This window comes from Chelmon rostratus, chromosome 17, assembly GCF_017976325.1.
Source record: "Chelmon rostratus isolate fCheRos1 chromosome 17, fCheRos1.pri, whole genome shotgun sequence".
Lineage (NCBI taxonomy): Eukaryota > Metazoa > Chordata > Actinopteri > Chaetodontiformes > Chaetodontidae > Chelmon > Chelmon rostratus.
The window spans coordinates 16,314,153-16,335,164 of NC_055674.1; the positions used below are offsets into that span (position 1 = coordinate 16,314,153).

The window sequence follows — 21,012 nt, forward strand, 5'->3', positions numbered from 1 at the left end:
AGAGTCATTTGTGAGTTTCACTTGAACAGAAACGAAATCACATGTTTCTGGAGCGTGTTTTAAAGTAGGACTTTGAGGCGCGTGTTAATATTTCCCAAAGTGCTGTGCCTCCTATCAGCATTGGCTGATAGGCTCAGACCGGTGTCACACACACTCACACACATACATACACCATGGGACACACGTGTACCGGTCATGATCGGCTGCGCTGATAGACACTTGTGCGATGGGTGTGAGCCGCCCCCCGCAGGAGGCTTGCTCGCCCATCCACATGCTGTACAGATCAGCGGTACGGCAGTTAAGAGACGCGGCAGTAGCTCAGACTTTCAGAATTACGTAAGCACTTCAGCGGCCGTGGCTCTCCCTTAATAACAAATAGTGTTAAAGTTGCTTCGTGCCTTTTCGCCACAATGGATTCATCAACCACAAAAGAAACAGAGAAGCACTGTGTGCTGTGCTGCCAAGAAGTCGACATCTTCGCCTTAGGAAAATGCGACCACCCTGTTTGCTACCGCTGCTCCACCAAAATGAGGGTGCTGTGCGACCAGAAGTACTGCGCCGTCTGCCGGGAGGAGCTCGACAAGGTACGCACTTCCTCGCTACTCCGGCTCGTGGATGACGCCTGGTGGGGCTAGCTAGGCCGCATCGTTGTGGTTGTGTTATTGGAGAAAAATTAGCAGATATTTGTACGATAAAATCTTAGCCGGATTCATAATAAATGGAAAACATTGGTGGTAAACAAGTCAAAGCAGCCAACGGTGTCCACCAACTGCTCACACGACTTTTTTCTCGCTGTCATTTGCTTAGCTAAGGTAGCTAGTTCACGCTAACACTAGCATGTCTATCAGTATAGGGTTAGCTAGTTAGCTCTACCTTAAGGCAGGTAGAGTTAGCTAACAGGTTGGCCTCCGCAAATGAGCAGTTGACAGTGTGCTGGTCCAGCAGGCCTTATCCCCTTTATTTAATGTGACAGTGAATTTGTGCTTCAGTGAACTGTCAGTACATCTAAGCTAGCAGAACATGTCAGCTGTCATTTCTCAAACAAACCAACGTGGGTACGTTTAAATGGGTCAGCGGTGGTGGGTAGCTCGCTAGTTGTTATTTCTCGGCTGCTTTTTAAAGGTAAATTGCGTGTCTGTCAGTCTCACATTTCCTCGTTGGGGTCGATCCTCTCAGGTACAGGTAGCTAGCTAGCTAAATGGACTTAAGCCAACTTGTGAACTCAGCTGTGTGATAGCAATAAGGGCCCAGCACTCCATTCAAAAGTCAGCTATAGATACTTTAAAAAGTTAATTATTAACTGCTATTACAGCTTGATGTTGCCATGGACAAAAAATGTTTTGAAGTGCTTAATTTGGCAGAACCTTTAAGTACATATGCAGTGAACTATATAATTTGTCTGGCCTCTATAAGGTGAATGTATTCCTATAATTCTATAGGTTACCTCTCACATTATAAGATCCTTGTGATCCTCCTAAAATGATGTTCAGTTTTACTAAATTCTTCAGCAGGGGCTCCTGCCTCAGAATATAAATATTGTGAATCCTTTTAAACCGTGAACTACAAGCCTTTTATCCCTCCACTTTCCCCTAAGAGTGTCTGTGTCATGCAATGGTCTTAGGTTCTGACTGTCACATTGTTCTCAGGTGGTGTTTGTGAAAAAACTGGAGGCCTTCTCATGTCTACCCTACCAGCAGTTCACCTGTGAGAAGAAGCATGATATCTATTTCAGTGACGAGAAGATCTATGCCCAGTACAGGTACATTCTCTATCATTGTCAACCACTATTCATATGCTGGTTACACTTGTTCTACCAGACCCTCAAAAAAGAGATCATAATCAGAGTAAGGGATTAAAAGAAACCTAGCTGACATGACTACATGTATCTTTTTAAAAACGGAAACAACAACCTGATTTCATGGCACTTACACGTCTGCGTCTCAGAGTTCTGGCATGTGCATATGTGCATGGCAAAAATCAGACAGGCAGACTTCTGCTGTGGCAGCACAGAAGATCATTTACAGATCATTACTCAGGAGCAGTGCATCATTGTATCACAGAATTAAAAATAACACTGAATGGTGTAAACTTCTAACTGGCAATAATACAGGCCAGCTTGTGTCTCCCATTTATAAAAGTGGTAAAGTAAATGTGTGCATACCGAAGTTTGCTATCAGTGAGTGTTATGTGCAAATATATAGCAGCCAGGTACAGATGCAGGCATTTGTCTCCGTTAACCAGCAGTAGAAATCACAAACTAACTATTTGAACAGTGTCTTCAACTAAACTGAGATAATATTGAATAGAATTGTTTGATTACTCAGAGCAATTAAGTCAGTCGCGTACAAGAAAAAGAACAGTGTCTCTGTGTTACCAGGAGCTCATTTGGTTTGGTTTTAATCCGGACTGTGGTTTCTGATTGTGTGTTTGCTCGACGCTGATTGAATTTTCTGTGTGTGAATGTTTTATCAGGCATCTGCTGTTGCCGGAGTGCCTCCGCTGTTCAGAGCCTAAAGTCTTCTCAAAGTTCGAGGAGCTGGAGCACCACATGAGGAAGCAGCACGAGCTCTTCTGTTGCAAGCTCTGCACAAAGCATCTGAAGGTACACTGACCCCGAACCAGCCCGCCCAGGGGCGTGTCAGTCACTGGTCACAGTCGTAATGCCCCTGAGATACAGCCCACACTTGTAGAACAAGCAGTCTGCACAGTTTTAACATACTGATCAGACTGGATATTCTTGAGTAGGTAGATCTCAATTATTGTTTTTATAATGTAAAATTAAAAATCCTGTGCTAAACTTCATCACAATGTGCAGTTACATTTTGCACCACCCGAGGGCACCAAAGCCTTATTCTTGACCGTGGTACTTAACCATTAACTACAACTCCAGTTGATTACAGAAGATCTTGCACATTATAATGCCATTTTTAGTTATGTTAGAAGCAGCATAAATTAGCACATTGTTAAACTGGTATTGGAAGAAATGTTGCTAATCTTGTTATTGATTGAAAGAGAAACCACATCCTTGTCAAGCTTACTATGAATATGTTTGCCGTCAGATGACTGTCAGGAAATAAGGTTATTTTTAGATTGACATTTTAGAATTCTCAGTAAATATTGATCTATGTAATAGCTCCCCGCACCACCTGTCATGCAGCCTTTTATTGTTCTCTTTGCAGCGATCTACATTATGTATTTTATTGATGGACAGTTCTTGTTATGCCCCATTAAACTGCAAGACTCTCTTGGTTCTCCATACAAGGAAAAGGAGTAGGAACTACTTATTGGAACGTTTTGAGGACTTATTACATTATGTCCATATGATGCTAATTAAATATAAACATTTCCATCTTGAAGTAATATTAATATTGTGCATGTAAATCAGGTGGAACAATTATTATTCCAGCATATCAACAATCACAGTGCTGTCAGAGATATGTTGTTTAAACTTTACTTCTCCAACCAGATCTTCTCCCACGAGCGCAAGTGGTACAACCGAAAGGAACTCGCACGCCACCGAGCACATGGAGACCCGGACGACACGAGCCACAGGGGACACCCGCTCTGCAAGTTCTGCGATGACCGTTACCTTGATAACGATGAGCTGCTTAAACACTTGCGCAGGGACCACTACTTCTGCCATTTCTGTGATGCAGACGGTTCCCAGGAATACTACAGGTGTGTGGAACAATTTCAAACGCACGCAAAAACCATATATAGCCATTAATCAGCTTTTGAAAGGGGAGTGTGGTGACTCAGTGGGTCAAGCTTGTTATTTAAGTTATTTCATTTCCAACCCTGCTTCCAACAGCGATTATCAGTACCTGAGTGAGCACTTCAGAGAGAGTCACTATCTGTGTGAGGAAGGCCGCTGTGCCACAGAACAGTTCACCCACGCATTCCGCTCTGAGATCGACTACAAGGCCCACAAGGCCGCAGCGCACAGCAAGAACCGGGCAGAGGCTCGACAGAACCGCCACATCGACCTACAGTTCAACTACGCCCCGAGACAACAGAGGAGAAATGAAAGTTAGTGAGGATGTTATTGTTGTGTGTGTGTGGGACCAGTCTTTTCTTTATGTTTAGAGGATTATTGCTGATGTATCTGTGGTTTGAAGGCATTGAATGTGAATAAAATGTTTGTGTGTGTCCTTAGGTCTGGTGACAGGTGAGGACTATGAGGAGGTGCGTCACAATCGAGGAGGTAGAGGGGGGAGGCCTCACGGGGGACAGAAGAGCTGGAGGTACTCTCGGTGAGTCTAAATCAGCAGTGCGGTGTTGATTGGACAGCATGCAGAAATTTAGCAGGATAGATGTGGACGCTGTCATGAGCCTGATGACCGGGCTGCCAAGCATCCAGTGTCATTGTTGAGGAGTGAGAGTGGAAAATATTTAATGAATGGCTGCATGGCTTTGTCACAATCGAGCGTCCCCCTTCTACTGTCACTGCATGTGTGTGTGTGTGTGACATTCCTTTCTGTGTAATTTCTGTATTGATGTGTAGCACTTTGCAGTCTCTAAAGGCTTCACCAGTGCTTTTTCTGTGCAAACCATAAAAAATATAGTAGCTGCTGCACTCAGATCAATGCATTTTTATTGTTATTTGGTTTCTTTTCTCTTTTTGAGCGTATTTGAATGTGTGCTTGTCCACGTAGAGAGGAAGAGGACAGGGAGGTGGCAGCTGCTATGAGGGCATCCATGGCAATGCGCAGACAGGAGGAGAGAGGAGCGGCGCAGGAGAGGAGTGCTCCCAAACACTGCCGGGAGGAGAGGATGGAGAGGACAGAACCAGAAGAGCCCAGAAACAGGGCCGGACACGCCAAACCACCAAGCAAACCTCCAGGTGAAGAAGGAAAATGTTAAAAATCTACTGAGCAGCTCGTGTTCATGTTCTGTAACGGCTGATGCGAGTGTTGCAGAAGCAGGAAGTTATTTGCTGTGCTGACGTATTTCTTGCCTCCTCTTTAACAGTGAGAACAATGAAGAGCACTCCAGAAGACGACTTCCCAGCTTTAGGGGCCACAGCCGCCACATCCATGTAACCCTTTACACACAGCACAAGCTGAAATCCTCTACACACGTCTTGTGTTGAAATGTTCAACTTATGTTGTTATTGTCGTGTGTTTCGCAGTGTAAAGCCAGCTCCTGCGGCGGTAACGGCAGCCCCCGCAGCTTTAAAGGAAGACGACTTCCCTAGCCTCTCAACTGTTGCTGTCACATCACCCATGACCCCAGCTTATTCTGCCCAACCTAAGAAGACTTCCTCTTTCCAAGAGGAGGATTTCCCCGCCCTCGTGTCCAAAATCCGGCCCCTCAAAGCTGCAGCCGGCAGCAGGTCCGCCTGGTCCAACCATACCGCTGTAGCTAAACCCACCTCTCATCCCCCTCCTTCCTCCAGACCTTCCCCTCCGGTCTCATCTGCATCCTCTGGCCCTCAGCTCCTCTCCTCGTCAACCTCTTCGTCTTCACGCAGGAAAAAGAAAGTGGGGGAGAATGGGAAAGCGACATTTACTCGGTCTCCTCCTTCTTCTGACGATGAGAAAGGAGGACTGACTCAGCAGGAGTTCCGCTCGGTGCCCACCATGTTGGATATCTCCTCTCTGCTCACCGTTAAAGGAGGCAACAGCAAACCCCCTACTGTGACCTCCAACCCTCCAAACCCGACCCCCAACCCTGAACCTCCCACCTCAAAAGCCAGCAAGAAGAAAAAACAGCAGAAGAACACATCCGCTCCCTCTACGTCTGTGTTTTCAGTGTCAGGGATAACGCAAACTCTCAGTGCGGCCTCCGTGGAAACGGCAGCACAGAAGGAGAACGTCCCCGAGAAAACTTGGAACAAACCCCTTTCCGGTGCTGTAACAGTGGCACAGACAAGTGGATTGGCGAACGGCCACCCCGAGAAATCACCACCCGTTATTAGTGAGGCAGTTAAGGTAGCCCCTCATCCCAACACAGACCCCCCTCCTGAGCAGGAGGAAGAGTTCCCTGCTCTCATGACCAAGAACCCACCACCAGGTACAGCACCATGATAATATCATTCAGCATCTTTCAACATTTTCTTTTGTCCCTATTATTAGATACCATGATCAAATGTTTATTGGGAGGGGGTTTGACTTGTTCTTGGATGCTGGCTGTGCACCTGCTGTAATGGCTGATAGGTGCTGTCTCCAAAACAAAAGTCAGACAGACTTTCTGGAAGTGAATTGGAAATGCTCCAACTTATCACTAAAAATGCAAAGTCAGTCGGACTTGTTGGAGTCTCGATAGCTAATTTCACTTCTCGTCTGTGTGGCAGTTTTGAAAATTATTGTTTTGTCAATATTAAGGCTTAAAGAGGTCTGTGTTACAGTTGTCTGGCTGTCACTGTCAGCTGTATTGATTGTCTCCTCAAATTAACTCCAGCGTTTCGTCTTGTTGCCCAAATTTGGCTCTTTGTGTAAATTTACTTCGACACGTCATGCCTAACGCCTTACGCATCAGCTTAAGTGCTGGCAGCTCAGTTTTTGGGGGCTCATCCTGTTGCAGCAGAAGTAGCAGCTCACTGTGTTTATCTTTCAGGCTTCAAGAGCTCCTTCCCGATGAAGGCCTCAGCTCCTGCCCCTTCCTCTGCTATGCCCCCGCCTCCACCCGGCCTGGGATTCTCAGCCACTAAACCTCCCCCAGGATTCACCGGGATCCCCCTCAACAGCAATGTGGTGGAGCCTGCTCCTTCGGCAGTGAACCCGTGAGACAGCCTGCCTTTTTATACATGATCTCCTTTTGACTTGTTGATGTTGGTTTTTAATTTGAATTTGTTTTTAAATTTAATTTCCCAGGCCCCCCAAGGTGTCAAGCAGTGGTTATTTGGTTCCAGATGACTTCCATCAGAGGAACCTAGAGCTGATCCAGTCTATTAGAAAGTACCTCCACAACGATGAGTCAAAGTTCAACGAGTTCAAAAACTATTCTGCACAGTTCAGACAGGTACTCATATTTAAACATGCGTAATAATCAAAGCTGTAGTCTTCAGAGTTTTGTATTCCCACCATTAGTTAGCCAGTACACATTAGTTATTAAATATGGAGACAAAAATGTGTATAAAAGTACTTTTCTGAAGCTCCCAGTAAATGGCTTTGTGTTGATAGCTTGATGGCGTCTTCAGTCTGCTCGTCCTTCTCCTGACCCCCTCTCTCTGTTCCCAGGGCGTGATATCAGCAGCCCAGTACCACCGCAGCTGTAAGGACCTGCTCGGAGATGATTTTAACCGCATCTTCAACGAGCTGTTGGTGCTTCTGCCGGACACTGGCAAGCAGCAGGAGCTCCTGACTGCCCACGGAGACTGTAAGGCGATGGAGAAGCAGTCAGGCGCTGGAGGAGGAAAGAAAAACAAGAACAAGAAGAACGCCTGGCAGATGCCGACCACAGTGGCTAACACAGCCATCGAGCTGGACTGCCAGGTGTGTCCCACTTGCAGACAGGTACTGGCCCCCAAAGACTTCAACTCCCACAAGACCCTGCACATCAGGGAGAGCGAAGAGTTCCCTTCCTTGCAGTCAATTAGCCGTATCATCACCTAGCCCCTCGTTTTCCCTCTGCTCCATTTACCATGATTGGGCACATTTTCAGTTGCCCCCGCAGCCCCGTCAAAGCCCTGCAGCAGCCAGTGCAGAAAACAGCAGCCTGTTTCCTGTGTGACCACGTCCCAGTGGAGTTTGGGGCTTATACCTCATCATGAATTGGAATTTAAGTTGGTTTATGGTGCTTGTACTTTCTGCAGGAGTCATGTTTGGTTGGTTGCCCCATTTCGACACCATTTCCACTGACATCCTCTGAGGACGTCTCCAGCTGGCACTGGCACTGGCGACATCCAACCGCAACTGTCAGTTTATTTAATGAAAGAATGGAGACAAGCTGAGGCTTAACTTGAATGCAATGCTCCTGAATACAAAAAAATGTATTGATTTGCATTTTTTTACTTTGCTTTGTGTTTTCACTTTAACAGAAGATGACAAAATGTATTTTGTTAACATCACAGTTGATGAAACATGTGTGATTCCCCAGTGGGGCTGCTTGGTTTAATGATATAATAAACACAACATGTTTGGTTCAACTATTCAGCACCATATTTATTTAAGTGTAGTATTACACGCTACTTTTAACTCTTTGTTGCTTCATGCAGAATAATGTCTGACACAAAGAGCTGCGTTGGGAGTCAGAACAAATTTTGGGTCATATTTGTTTTTGGTTTTTTTTATTCCTTTTACATCACTGACTGTTAGATGTGGTTGATTTGGTGGCTGATGGATTGGTTAATCAGTGCCATGATGTGAAACAGGTTACATCCGCTACACAATCTGTTCATCATCTCTCTCAGGACCCACCGCTGCCCACCTGGGTGTGCGGCCGTCTTGTGTGTGTGTGTGTGTCTTAATGAGCACATTGAGTGTGTCGACACATCATACAGCATCTTACTCCTTTTTTTTTTTTTCTTTCAGGCTTAAATAAAGCTGTTTTCTGTGAGCAGACTTAAGTTTGTGTATCATTGTTAGATGTGTGTATGTGTGTGTGTGCTGGGGGGTAATGCAGTTACTTTCCATACAAAACAACACAAACTGTGCATCTTTATAATCAGCTACTTGTAATATATATAATCTATGGTCCATGTATATTATAAAGTGTATGTAGAAAAATATTTTTTTTTAACCCAAAACAGACTACTGATACCCAGAAGGTTCTCTTTTTTTGCATTTAAAACTTTAATAATTCTGCTAATCATTTCTCATCCCTCTCTGCTGTTATGCTGTAGATACTATCCAGAAGTAATATTTTACTCAATTTTGGTTGATAACTGGGATTATGACTTCGCACAGATTACCAGACTGCATTCAGTCTTAAGTAATATTCCCAAATCTAGGTGTTGAACTGCATTTAAACCTGCAATAACTGATTTTCTTTTCTGTCTTTTTTGTAAACAGCAACTCATTTGGAGTCGAGTTTCTGGCCACCTGATGAATGTAAATCCAATATGAAGTCTTTTTTTTTAGCTCTGTTTTTGGTCTCTACCAAGTGTGTCTGTCTCTTTAGCTGTGAAATGCTCCACTTTATTCACCAGCTAGTTGGTGCCTGTCTGCAGTTTGGTGCTGAGCAGGTAGGGGTCAATGGGTTTTTCAAGCTGAGTTGCCTGCTGAGGCCAAAAAACACACTATTAAGCGTGCTGAGAGTGAACCAGAACTGTAAATCATTTAGCTGTAAAGACAGCTGAACGATGAGCTGAAAGATACACTTAAAAGGTCAATAAAGGAGAGGGAATCTACAAATTCAGGTGATAATTCTCTGTAGGTTCGTCACTACAAACAACCCCCTAAAATGCCACTTTAAAGACAATACAGGTGTTCACACATTAAAGTCAGGGACAGAAACAGGCAGTCCAAAACATGTTTTCTTTTTTATTGGAGTGACGGTCAGACTGCAGTCCAGAGACATTCAGGTAATAGACAGTGACACACATCTCTGTACACAGCATTTTTACACTGAAGAGGTCAAACACCTTCAGAACAGGAAGAAACAGCTCAGAAGAAACATTAAAGGGGTCGCACGCTACAGAATCAATGTTTACTCGTTTATTGGTCAATGGGGGTTCAATTTTTATCATCAATATTTGGGGGGAGATATCGTAACATCCATGCAATGTTGTATACTGGAAACCACATAACCGATGGTGCCAGCGTCACTCCATATCATCAACTTTTATTATCTCAGTCTAACTAAACGACAGCATGATCACATATAACTTTGATTTCGGCGCTGACAGCCCCTTTAAGAGTGGTCAAACAAAGTATTTCCAACAAAGAGTGCATTCTAGTTAATAAATGATCAGTAGTAATATTGTTTTTTTTTTTTTTTTTTCAGTAGTACAGGACAAATCAGACCCTAGACAGAATCACACACAGGTTCCATTGACTTCAATAACTTACTGAATTTTACAATCAACCAATACCACGGCAGTGTACATGGGCCAGAGCACAAAACAGAGAAATGTATTATTTTTATCTATCACACTGATTGAAGAAGAGACTGAAGCACTGACAACAATAATACAACCTGACCGGACAGTAACCCAAACTACCTAACGGTACCCCGACAGTACCTAATACCACCAGTCTCACCTAACCACAGTTAACAGGTTACTAGCAGCCCAGTACTACCCAAGAGTTAAAGAACTATACTGGCAGTTTTTCATATTGTAGCATATGTGATCGTACGCAATTACATAATGTGAATACATTAAATTACCATAAACACTATCAAAAATAGGGTTTGATTGCATGAAAATCTTAAAGATTAGAATTTTAATATTCAGTTTAATTATCGTGGAGTGTTAGTGCGTTTGTGAGCGCTGAGCAGGAACTTTTTTGAACGTATGAAATTTGCGTGTCTGCTTCTGAAAATCATTCCGTTACCAAGAAGTTATCAGACGGTCAAACCTGCGAGACAATAAGCATCGGCCAATTCATGTCCTGCGTCTCTGCAAGCTGATACTCATATCATAGTGGAATGAAAAACTGCCAGTAGATGTTTTAAAAGGCTACAACATGAAAACCAGGAAGTATAGTCCTTTAACTGCACCAAATACACTTTTCAAACCAAACCAAACCCCCCAGGTACCTGAAACTCCACCCAGTAATACTCAGCACCCAGCACTGTTGCACCCTTTCCTGAACTAAAATCCTGAAAGGAAAGTACTTCTGTGTTTTCCCTCATTTTATAATACAGAGGATGCCCAAAATGCACTCGCTGACAGATAGTGTTGGGTATAAAATATTTAAAAAAAAAACATGCTCACAGGTAAATCTTAAACTGAGTGATCTTGGCTCTGTTTTATAAGACTATATTGAAATTATTTTAAATCTTTTTTGTGCTGGAACTAGGGACATTTCCATTTGTCTTGAGCCTGCATTCAGAAGAAGGGCTTATCTCTTTCAAACTACACTAGAACTAGAACGTGGAGCCTGAACTTTTCTGTCAGTGTAGCTCAAGGCCCTGGACAATGTGGTCACATAGTTTTTTCTTTTACTACAGTTGACTGTAAGTTACAGTCAGCACTGTGGTACAGTTTCACCCTGGAGCGTTGAAATATATACACACTGGTGCTTGTGTACGTGTGACCGACAAGATCATGAGGTTGAAATAACAGCACTGAAGAAACAAAGCATTGTTTGGGTGTGTAGTCACAATCCTGCCGGTAAACTGTGATTTACACTGGAGGGAATCCTGTCAGCTGCACTGGTGGCTGGCGAATCTCACTTTGCAAAACATCTTGGAGTCAACTTAAAAAATTGAATAGTATTCAATATATAATGAGTTCTATACAACAGTTCCATGCATTATTATCATGATTACTTTTAAAAACTGAGAGCCCCGCTCCTGCTGCTGCAGTGCCTTCTTTGGTCTGCAGGGGGCCCTGTTTACGCAGGATTAGTTAGAATAGCAGGCAAGGCATTCTACAGGTCAATCATATCACTCTAACATGAAGTTTTATATTTGGCTCTGTTCATTAAAAAATGAATTTAGTTTCATATTTTGTAATTCAAATATCTTGAGAGGGACTCTGATTATATATTTCATTCTGGGGACATGATTCCATGGTGATTTCCTCCTCTTCACTACAACACATGTTCCAGAAAATAACTTTTATGCACCACAAAATTTAATTAATCACACACATTCACACATTTTCACACAAACAGACCCACACGTATCTCATTCATGCTAACACACGTGCACTCTCTCACACACACACACACACACACACACACACACACACACACACACACAGCAAAACTACAGATTCGCTGATGGCGAGTGTACATGAACCACGACACAGACACTGCTACACACTGACATGGTTGACATGGTTACCATTTACATCGGGGCTCTTAGTGAGCCACATCTACCCAAACCTGTGTCTGTCACCATGGCAACAAATTCTGACTCAACTCATTCAGTTGGACTGTAGGATCAATGAATTAGCCAGCTAGCGATCCTTCACATCCGACAAACATATTTGTCTTTTGCCGGAGACAGCACTGAATCCTCCAGCAATCTGATCTCCCTCACTGAATAAAATCTGTTGCCCTCCTGCTTTGTGATTATGTCAAATCCTGTAGACATTAACAACATAGTAGTAACGTGGTAATCAGAAGACAGCAATAAGAACGCAGGGCAGTTTGGCAGCTTCTAAAACGTAAACATAATCAGACCTGACTTACCCAGAATATCCCCAGTCGTCCCAATTTATACACACAACAAACAAACACTCAGCATAGGACACTGTCTCAAATAACACACTCTATACATTCCCTGGTACCATGGACAGATTATGAGACAACAGGACCCTGAGCACAGACATGGGAAAGGCCTCCCACCCCACCTAGATAGAAGCAAGACCTCAGACAACTGCAAGTCGTGCCTACATCTCTTTATGGTCATTCTGAATCTCTTCGTAGTTGTTTTGCATCTATTTGTAGTTTTTTTTTTTGTCACTTTTTGATTGTTTTGTGTCACTTTTGACTCATTTTGTGTCTCATTGTAGTTGTTTTATGTATGTGTTAAGATACAACAATCCTTAGTTAAATCCACAGTGCGGAAGTCCACCGCCAGCTCTTTGGCTTTCCCTGCTTTGATCTGGAGGAGGTTCCACCGGCACCAATCCAACAATCCCTGGGTCAATTGTCTGTGGTCTGCGTCGACCCCATCTATGATTGAAGAGTCGTCAGAAAACTTTTGCGGGTGGAAGTTAGCTGATTTGTGCGTGATATCTGCAGTGTAGAGGGTGAAGAGGAAGGAAGCCAGTACTGTGCCCTGTGGGACCCCTGTGCTGCAGACAACCATGTTGGACTCACAGTCCTGTATCCTCACATACTGTTGTTGGCTGATGAGGTAGTCCATGATCCGTGCTGTGAGGTGGTGGTCCACCCCATGCTCTCCAACTTGTCCTTTAGAACAGTGTGGGCCGTATGGTATTGAAGGCACTGGAAGAATCAAAGCGTGTGATTCTCACAGTGCTCCCAGCCTTTCCTAGGTGAAAGACTGATCTATGTAGGTGGTAGATGACAGCGTCATCCACCCCAATGCCAGGTTGATGAGCGAGATGTGGCAGGTCCATTGATGGTATCACCAGGGGGCAGAGATGGACAAGAACCAGCCTCTGCAGGATCTTAATCTGATGTGATGTCAGTGCCACAGGCCTGTAGCTGTCGAGGTCCTTGGAGTGTAGACGATGGGGATTGCGCAGGGAGGTCTTGACAGGGGAAAGGCCAGATGACTGATCAGGTCTATTGAAGACTGAGTCCAGATCATTCACCCACTTCGGTCCCCCACAGTCTGGGAGTCGGGTCCTTTGTAGCCAGAGATTTTAAGGCCCCTCAAGACTGGACTTGTTCTGCCCCAACTGATGCTCCATCTTCCCCCTGTAGCTGTCTCCTCCCTCCCAGATCCTCCTTAGTCACAATAGTCATTTTGTGTTATCTAGTTGTTTTGCATCTTTTTAGTCATTTTGTGTATACTTGTAGTTATTTTTGCATCACTTTGTGGTCTTTTCGTGTCTCTTTGTAATTGTTTAGTGTCTTTGTAGTCATTTTGCTTGTTTTTATAGTCCCCCCCTTCCCCCTTTGGCCCGTGCCCGGGAGTCCCATTCAATAATCCATCCATGACTGACACAGAAACATAACTTAAGACTGACAGATGATTCACTGTGGATTTAGATTTCCCCAGTGAATCTCAAGAGTCACCAACCTCAGAAAACTCACGCTTGTACACAAATGAACCAGAATCATACAAATTCAGCAATCATTACAATGTGTCAAATAATGATTCCTCCACATGAAAGAAGGGCATGAATACCTGAAAAGATGATATAAAAGCTTCTTGACCAATACTAATTTTATTTAAATTGTCAACAAGCTTTTGTTGATGAGAAGTTCTCTCAGGATCTCTTAGATAATACAGTATTTTCCATATCTTGCAAACTTCACCAGTCAGATCAACAATTTTAATTGGGAAATTTGCCTGAGATTTGTTAGTACAATTCAAAGACTAGTATGTAATTTGAGACAGTGCCTACAATTGGTCTAAACTGATGATAACTATCCTACCTAGAGTACAGCATATACCTACCTACAGACCTACATAAGAATGTGAGATATTGCACTTGGTCACAAAACATTGTTGTCATTGTTTTTTACAGCATGTGGAAATCTACTAAATTAAGTCACTGTCTGAGACACACAGTACAGTATGGCACTTAGTTGATCTCTAAGTTTGGAAACATGCAGATTCAATACACATGATCACCTTAACTGCAGCAGAGAAAGATAGAGGAAAGACCAGACTGTACTGTAGCTAAAAAAAAAGAATAAAAAAATCCCCGTACTGTTTGGCATGAAAGGGGATGTTCACACTTAATTGAATCAAAAGAATAAGATGAAGGTGCTGTATGTGAGTGCACTATTTTTAGGGATCTAATACTGCTTTGTGGTGGTGTCACTCACTTGTTGATCCCTTCATCTCTTTTTCTTCTTCTTCAAAATAGTGTTAACACTGCAAAGCGGCCTCTTCTCCTACATTTCCTCCTCTTGTTTTCCTTTTCTCTCGTCTGCTCTGATCTGAGGACACTAGCAGGAATTTCAGATTGACATACAGGTCTAGAAAAATGCAGGTAAAGCTGGAATGTTGAGGAAGGAAAGGGAACGAGAGGAGGAAACAAAGAAGGAGAGGCTGTTTTTAACAGTTATTGAAAACTCAGCCCAGATTAACCCATAAACAACTGCAGGTCTAATATCACAGGAAGCAATTTTCACTTTCCTCTCATCCCTCTCCTGAACTTCCTCTCCCACCATCAGGCCTATCTCATCTAGTAAATGGGAACCTGGTACGTGGGTGCTGCATTCTTCTCGGTGAATGGGGGGCTCTGGTAGGTCTCTGTGGTCTCAGTGGTGCCGCCTACTGGTGAATTGGAGGGGTATGGCTTGGTGGGTGCGCCGCCGTCCATGTGCTCCGTGGTGAACAGAGTCATGTCTGTGCCGAGTAGATACTTCTGGACCGCACGCACTGTTAGGCCAGCCTACAGGGGCAGCAGGGGGACAGAGAAGAGGGCAACAGATGGAGGAGATCAGAAAAACAACTCCAGGTGCTCGTCAGAGTAAGCCAGACTAAATCATGAAAGCTCAGTTAGACAGATATTAGCCAGGAAACATCTTCAAAAGCAGGATTTTAAAGTAATTTGTTTTATATAGTGTAATTGCTTCTATAGAAATACAACTCACTTGCCTTAAAGGAAGTTTGACATTTTGAGGTATATGTTTATTCACACATTCCTCAAAAGTTAGACGAGAAGATAGAGATTTTAATATAAGGCTACGGGTCTGGTTAGCTTAGCTTATAGTAAAGATTGGCCACAGGGTTGAACAACTAGCCCACCTCTGTCCGAACGAAACAAAGTCCACTTATTAGCATCACAGTTGCCAGGCAACCAGCACAGACTTCAGACTCCATGTTGGTGTTTGAGGAATCCCTTGCTAAGTTTCGCGCACTCGCTGATGTCCTTGACTTCTCCAAGAGACCAATTTACGTGACTGAGAAGCGGCACATCTCATCTGATTATAAGATATCTTATATGAAACTGTCCTCAAACTATATAGAAACAAGGGTGACAAAAGGTAACTTGACTTAGCAAATGACAAAATTCACAAGAGGCACCAAAAACAACAAAAACCCCTCCTTGCTCGTTTATTTTTTGCACTCCATCTGCTGGTGTGCTTGCTCCCTGTAAGGAAACGCTTTTACGCAATGTGAGTGGTATCAGCCTTCTCATAAAAAGCGAACAGCACATTTCCCAAAATGTCAAAGAGAAAACTGTGATGAGGATCCACTGAGCTCAACCAAAGCGGAGTGTAAATGTTTAGACAATGATGATGGAGCCGCTGAACTCACAAACCTCGTACATAACTCCTTCAAGTCAAAATATTAAGCACGATGCAGCAGATGCATGACTGGTTTCTCACCTTCAATTCAGGCCAAAATGGATTACTGTCAATATCTTAGGTCATGGATGGATTATCAGAGGGGCCTGCCAGGCACAGGCACCGGGGCCCAACAGGTCAGGGTACCTCTAATCCAGAGCCTCTGTTTGAAGTGTTCTTAACTTTTCTCTTTGGAAAGTCAGATTTCTCAGGCAAAAATGGGGATGTCCTGATTGTGGTTGCTCACCTCAGCTCAATATAAACTAAATACAGACTGAAATGAGGTGCAGTTTTAAACCAAAGGCAGCACTTAAATTTATGTTGACCTGCCAGATGTGGTTGAAAAATGTGTAAAAATACTGAGGGTGCAGTTGTTTTTGCCATTAGGCTGGAGGGCGGCTTTCATGCATCTGTGCCCAGCAGCCCATTGTCTTATCTTATCTTTGCATTGTTGCACGTGTGTCTTTGCGAGCGTCCGTGCTTATGTCTCTGTGGCGCTCTCACCCAGGTGATTATGGAGAAGAAGGAGAAGGCGATGGCAGCCCGGGCCGCATCTGCCCCCTGGTTGAGTGGCAGCTCATCAGCCGTGGTCCGGGACCACTGATTGGCCAGGAAGCAGAAACTTACAAAGAACAGGAAGGTCCAGAAACCTGCCACAAAGCAGCAGAACAGAAACAGTTTGTTGCAACAGAAAAGAAGGCTTTTTAACTGTCGATTCCTCAAATCCTCACCTGCAGTTCTTTGTTCCCTTTAGAAACCAAAAATACTGGGATTTCTCTATTACCTTTTATGAATGGTTACAGGTTTCATTTCTCTTGATGTCTTGTGCTGCAAGAAAGCGGTCATGAAACAACGCGGGCCTAGTTGGGCTATATTTTTGGCGTTCTGAGGAAACCCAGCCTTGTGACTCCTGCCTTTCAACCTGATCGAGCATCAATAATGGCATTGTTTAGGGTTTGCCTCTACAGTGTGTGTAAGGCCCACATACACCCTCTCACTCACACTCTTTTGGCTGTTTGACAAATCACAGGCTAACTATGAAAGTGCAAACATTGTGTGTTACACCTCCTGACTCTTGGGAAGCGCTCAGAAATATGTGAAAAACTGGAAATGCCAGGCACAGGCTTATTTCTGCCGACTCTGGGCATGATTGCCTCCTCACCCGAGAAGCCGATCTCAAGCATTATAGCCTTCTTCCTGTCTTTGACAGAGCTGATGGAGGAGAACTTGTAGTCGAGCAGGAAGAAGAAGGAGCACGCCAGCAGGCCCACCAGGCCCACGAACACACCGTAGTTGCAGGCGTCCGCGTTCTTGTTGAAGACGCAGTGGAGACGCTCGCTGCCCATGTTAACATAGCCCTCGTTCACGATGGAGGCAAAGACCACCAGGGAAAATATCTGTGGACAGGGGGCGCAAGAGGACGAGGGAGGAGGAGATTGGATAAGGATGGAAGAGCATGAAAATTGTTGCCTGAACAATCAACACATCTCTGTCACTCTGCCTCTCTTTCACAAACACACACACAAACATGGTTGCAGGCTCGGTGGAAACAGGCTTGTGGCAGCACTGCTCGGGAGCGTCTCTTTGAGCGTGCTCAGACCAACAGCATTAACCTAATTTCCTCTCTTTCTCTCTGACTAACTGCAGAGGTGGATGCTTCACTTCCCATCAAGAATCACACAGTCCTCAGGCAGTGTGTACACACCAAAAGAGGAAGTGCAATAGAGGTTGCTATAGATTTTTCTTTTTTTTTGCTTCATTTTTATAAATAACACCCGTCTTTAGGTCTGATCAGACGTTAACTCTCTGTTTTTCTACCTACCTCTGTTCTGGACTCACACACTGACACCGATCAGCTGACTAACACTCGGTGGCAGAACAGGGCCATGTGACACACACACACACAGAAATGCACTCACACTTGGGGGTTTGGGTCATATGATGGTGGAGGGATACACAATGGGATAATGTCGGGTCCACATTTTAAACTAATCACATGTGTGGATATAATCTGAGCAGATATACACTCGGACGCTTTTAGTGAATCAGCATGATAAAGCTGCTTATATGTGCATCAGTCGATCTCCAAATGGAAACTTCCATTAATTTCTTTGCTTGATTTTTAAAAACATGAGAGCACAGGCACAGCGACTGGGTGACGGTGACTCTTTGAACTCGCAGTTCTTGCATATTTTTATTAATCTGCGATACTTTCCTCGTCTTATTCTGCTCACTTCCCCTGTACTCGCCTCATCTGCTTTACACTTTGATTTCCTTGTTCCTGAATTGGTAAACTTCTTGCAGTCATCAGTAGGATTTGCAGTATCTAAAGCTGGGAAGAGCAGCAGCTTTAGCAATAACGGAACGAGAGCTTGTTCCAGTTACGAGAGTGAGCACAGCTGAAACAGCAGCATGCTGTTGCTCATTAAGGACAAAGTGGCACCTCTGCCGCTACCTGCAATGGATTTCTGGTGTAATTTCTGCTACTCGTCTTTGCAGCCAGTGGTTGAAAGTCACTAAGTACTTTTACAAGTGCTGTACTTACTTACAATTTCTAGATAACTTCACTTTACTTGAGTATTTTTTAATGATGTTTTATAGTTTGGGAACCACTGCAATGAACTACCTCCATGCACCGCACATAAATCTGCTCTTTAAAAAAGCTGCATCTTCACCAGCTAACACACTGAAATGGTTCTGATGCAATGTTGTATCAATATAAGCAATCTAATAATGTGGTTTATATCAATATGTCAGTAAAATGGGCCATTTTCTGCATAAAAAGTACACTTCTGATACTATAAGTCAGTTTTGCAGATAATACTTGAGTAGGATTTTGAATGCAGGACTTTTATTATTATTATTGGTACTTTTACTTTGGTAAAGGATTGCAATATTCTCCCACCACTGATTGCAGCTGCACTGTTGAAAATCAAGATGTGATGTTGCAGGATATGTGTTTGGAAAGTTTTCAGCTGCAATCGGAAACAGGCGATTAAACTTAAAAGCACTTGAGCCCAAATTGTTTTAAAGTGATTAATGGAGGCTATTTGTACTGAAGGGCTTTTTCCCTTTGCAGTGGGCTGACAGCGCATCCAGAGGACTCAGTAGTAAAATCCTGTCTAACCTCTCGCACGCGCATGTGTGAAGTAAATATAATACACTTACACACATGAAACCAGACACTCGTTAGGATGCTATTATCTTATCTTAGCTCGCCCTCGGTGCGTTACAGAGATTCCTGCGCCGGCTAAGAAGACCTTCTCTGTGTCACCCAAAGGTGATGCGTTACATCAAACGTCAGGGCACGACGCGTCTCCGCGGCCCTGCGTGCGTAATGATGACCGCGGACCAATCACTGGTGGGATGACGGACGACGACCGTTTAGGGCAAATCAGCAAAATCATTAGCTGGAAACAGGATTGACGATATAAACGAAATATTGATACATTTTAGGGATGAATACAAGAATAGTTGAATAACAGAGAGGAGGGGGCTGAGGAATGTGTGGGTTATGGATCTGGCTCTGTCATTTTCTCCACAATCCGGGTCCTGTCTACTGCAGACCTCTGGCTGTATTTATAAATCAATTATAAAGCAAGATTTTTGTTTTCATTTTTTTTTTTAATGAAGATAGGCCGGTTTTTAACCCAGACAAAAAGAAAAACTGTACTGAGATCAATTTAATGGTCAGGGTGTCAGACAGCCACCAGGCCTTGGTTACACCCTGTATGGTACATTTTTTACAGAAATTCACTCGGATAGAAACATTCCAGCCATGGTTTCCATCTACACGCCCTCCTTATCTCCCATCGCTGGATATCTGGGCTCTATATTTGCAGTGAGAACACGTCACGGGTCTCGCGCAGCAACGACAACAGAGAGGACCCCTCTACCCCCCCTCCTCCCTCCATACACACACATCCACACGCAAACAGTACCGGAAAAACGCGCTCTCACCCAGGACAGCACTCTGAGGATGGTCTGCGGTTGTTTGGCGAAGGCAATCGGGTCGACAGTGGACCCGGCCCGGCCCGCTCCGAACGATCCCACTCCGTCCATCTTCTGTCTCTCTCTCTCGCTCTCTCTCTCTCTGTGCGCTCCTCGCGGCTCCACGCTCCCGGCTCCACGGCAGGATGGACGCGCTGCCGCTCTCTGCTGTAGGGACGGGTCCTGCGCGCACCCGGAGGCGCGCGGGCGCAGCGCGCGTGGGGGGCGGTGCACGGACCGACGTGCCCGCGCCGTGATAAGCCATTGAGACAGAATCGAATACTATGATGCCAGCGTGGATATTATATCGCGTATACAAATATTTAAATGACAGGGGCCGATCAGAAGGGATTAGTAGAGCACTAACCCGCAGCTGAGCACCACAGCAAACAAAGATGCTGCAGATACTGACACTGTGGTAATAATCTATTACAGATTACAGCAAACCCTGACTTTCAAGCCCCAAAACACTGCACCGCTTGATGGTAGCCCCCTCACTGAACGTCCACAGTTCAGACTCCATGCACCCAGTTCCTAATGCAGGTTTTCTGTTAAAAGCAATTCTGAAGGCCAATCTGAAATGACCCCGGTGTCGCTATGGCATCTTTACAGTTGTTTTCTCAGACTTTAGAAAGCAAACCTCTAAATTTCTTCAGGTGTGAAATTAGTGGAGTGTCCCTTTAAGGCAGGCTCTGCATCAATACCTGCATTATTGCTTTTCCTTATCTGAATCCAGGGTCTAAGAATAGAGGGGGTTGTGTGTTGTAGAGAGTTTACAGACACCCATCGTGTACAGAGGCCTTGTGTGGAAAATATACATGGTGCATACATTTCAACAGAAGTGTGTTAAACCAAACCACCACGAACCAAAAATCAACAGGGGCTCACAGCTCAGGGCAGGGATTTTAGAAATGATGAGATCATCAGTCGCTCCCCACACACAAAAAAGAGTCTGTTTTAAAGGACCTGCACACTCACACAGGTGCTTCCATTTGTTCTTCCTGATTAGACCTACACTCAGGTT

General features: G+C 44.2%; 2 protein-coding genes across 2 annotated transcripts; one reads left to right on the forward strand and one right to left on the reverse strand.

The window, feature by feature from the left end:
* The first annotated feature begins 340 nt into the window (after positions 1-340).
* On the forward strand, positions 341-8,455 carry znf598 (zinc finger protein 598). Its single transcript, XM_041957195.1, has 12 exons — positions 341-584; positions 1,647-1,759; positions 2,473-2,602; positions 3,467-3,678; positions 3,812-4,029; positions 4,157-4,253; positions 4,656-4,843; positions 4,972-5,038; positions 5,132-6,015; positions 6,559-6,724; positions 6,816-6,963; positions 7,182-8,455. Exons 1-12 carry the CDS (start codon positions 411-413, stop codon positions 7,554-7,556), a joined length of 2,772 nt encoding a protein of 923 aa, XP_041813129.1. The 5' UTR covers positions 341-410; the 3' UTR covers positions 7,557-8,455.
* A 971-nt stretch (positions 8,456-9,426) lies between these two features.
* Positions 9,427-20,153, reverse strand: syngr3a (synaptogyrin 3a). The gene is made up of 4 exons (XM_041957914.1): positions 19,959-20,153; positions 17,161-17,395; positions 16,503-16,648; positions 9,427-15,100 (listed from the first exon to the last, which is right to left on the reverse strand). The coding sequence occupies exons 1-4, from the start codon at positions 20,058-20,060 to the stop codon at positions 14,891-14,893; spliced, it is 693 nt and encodes a 230-aa protein (XP_041813848.1). The 5' UTR covers positions 20,061-20,153; the 3' UTR covers positions 9,427-14,890.
* Positions 20,154-21,012: the final 859 nt, after the last annotated feature.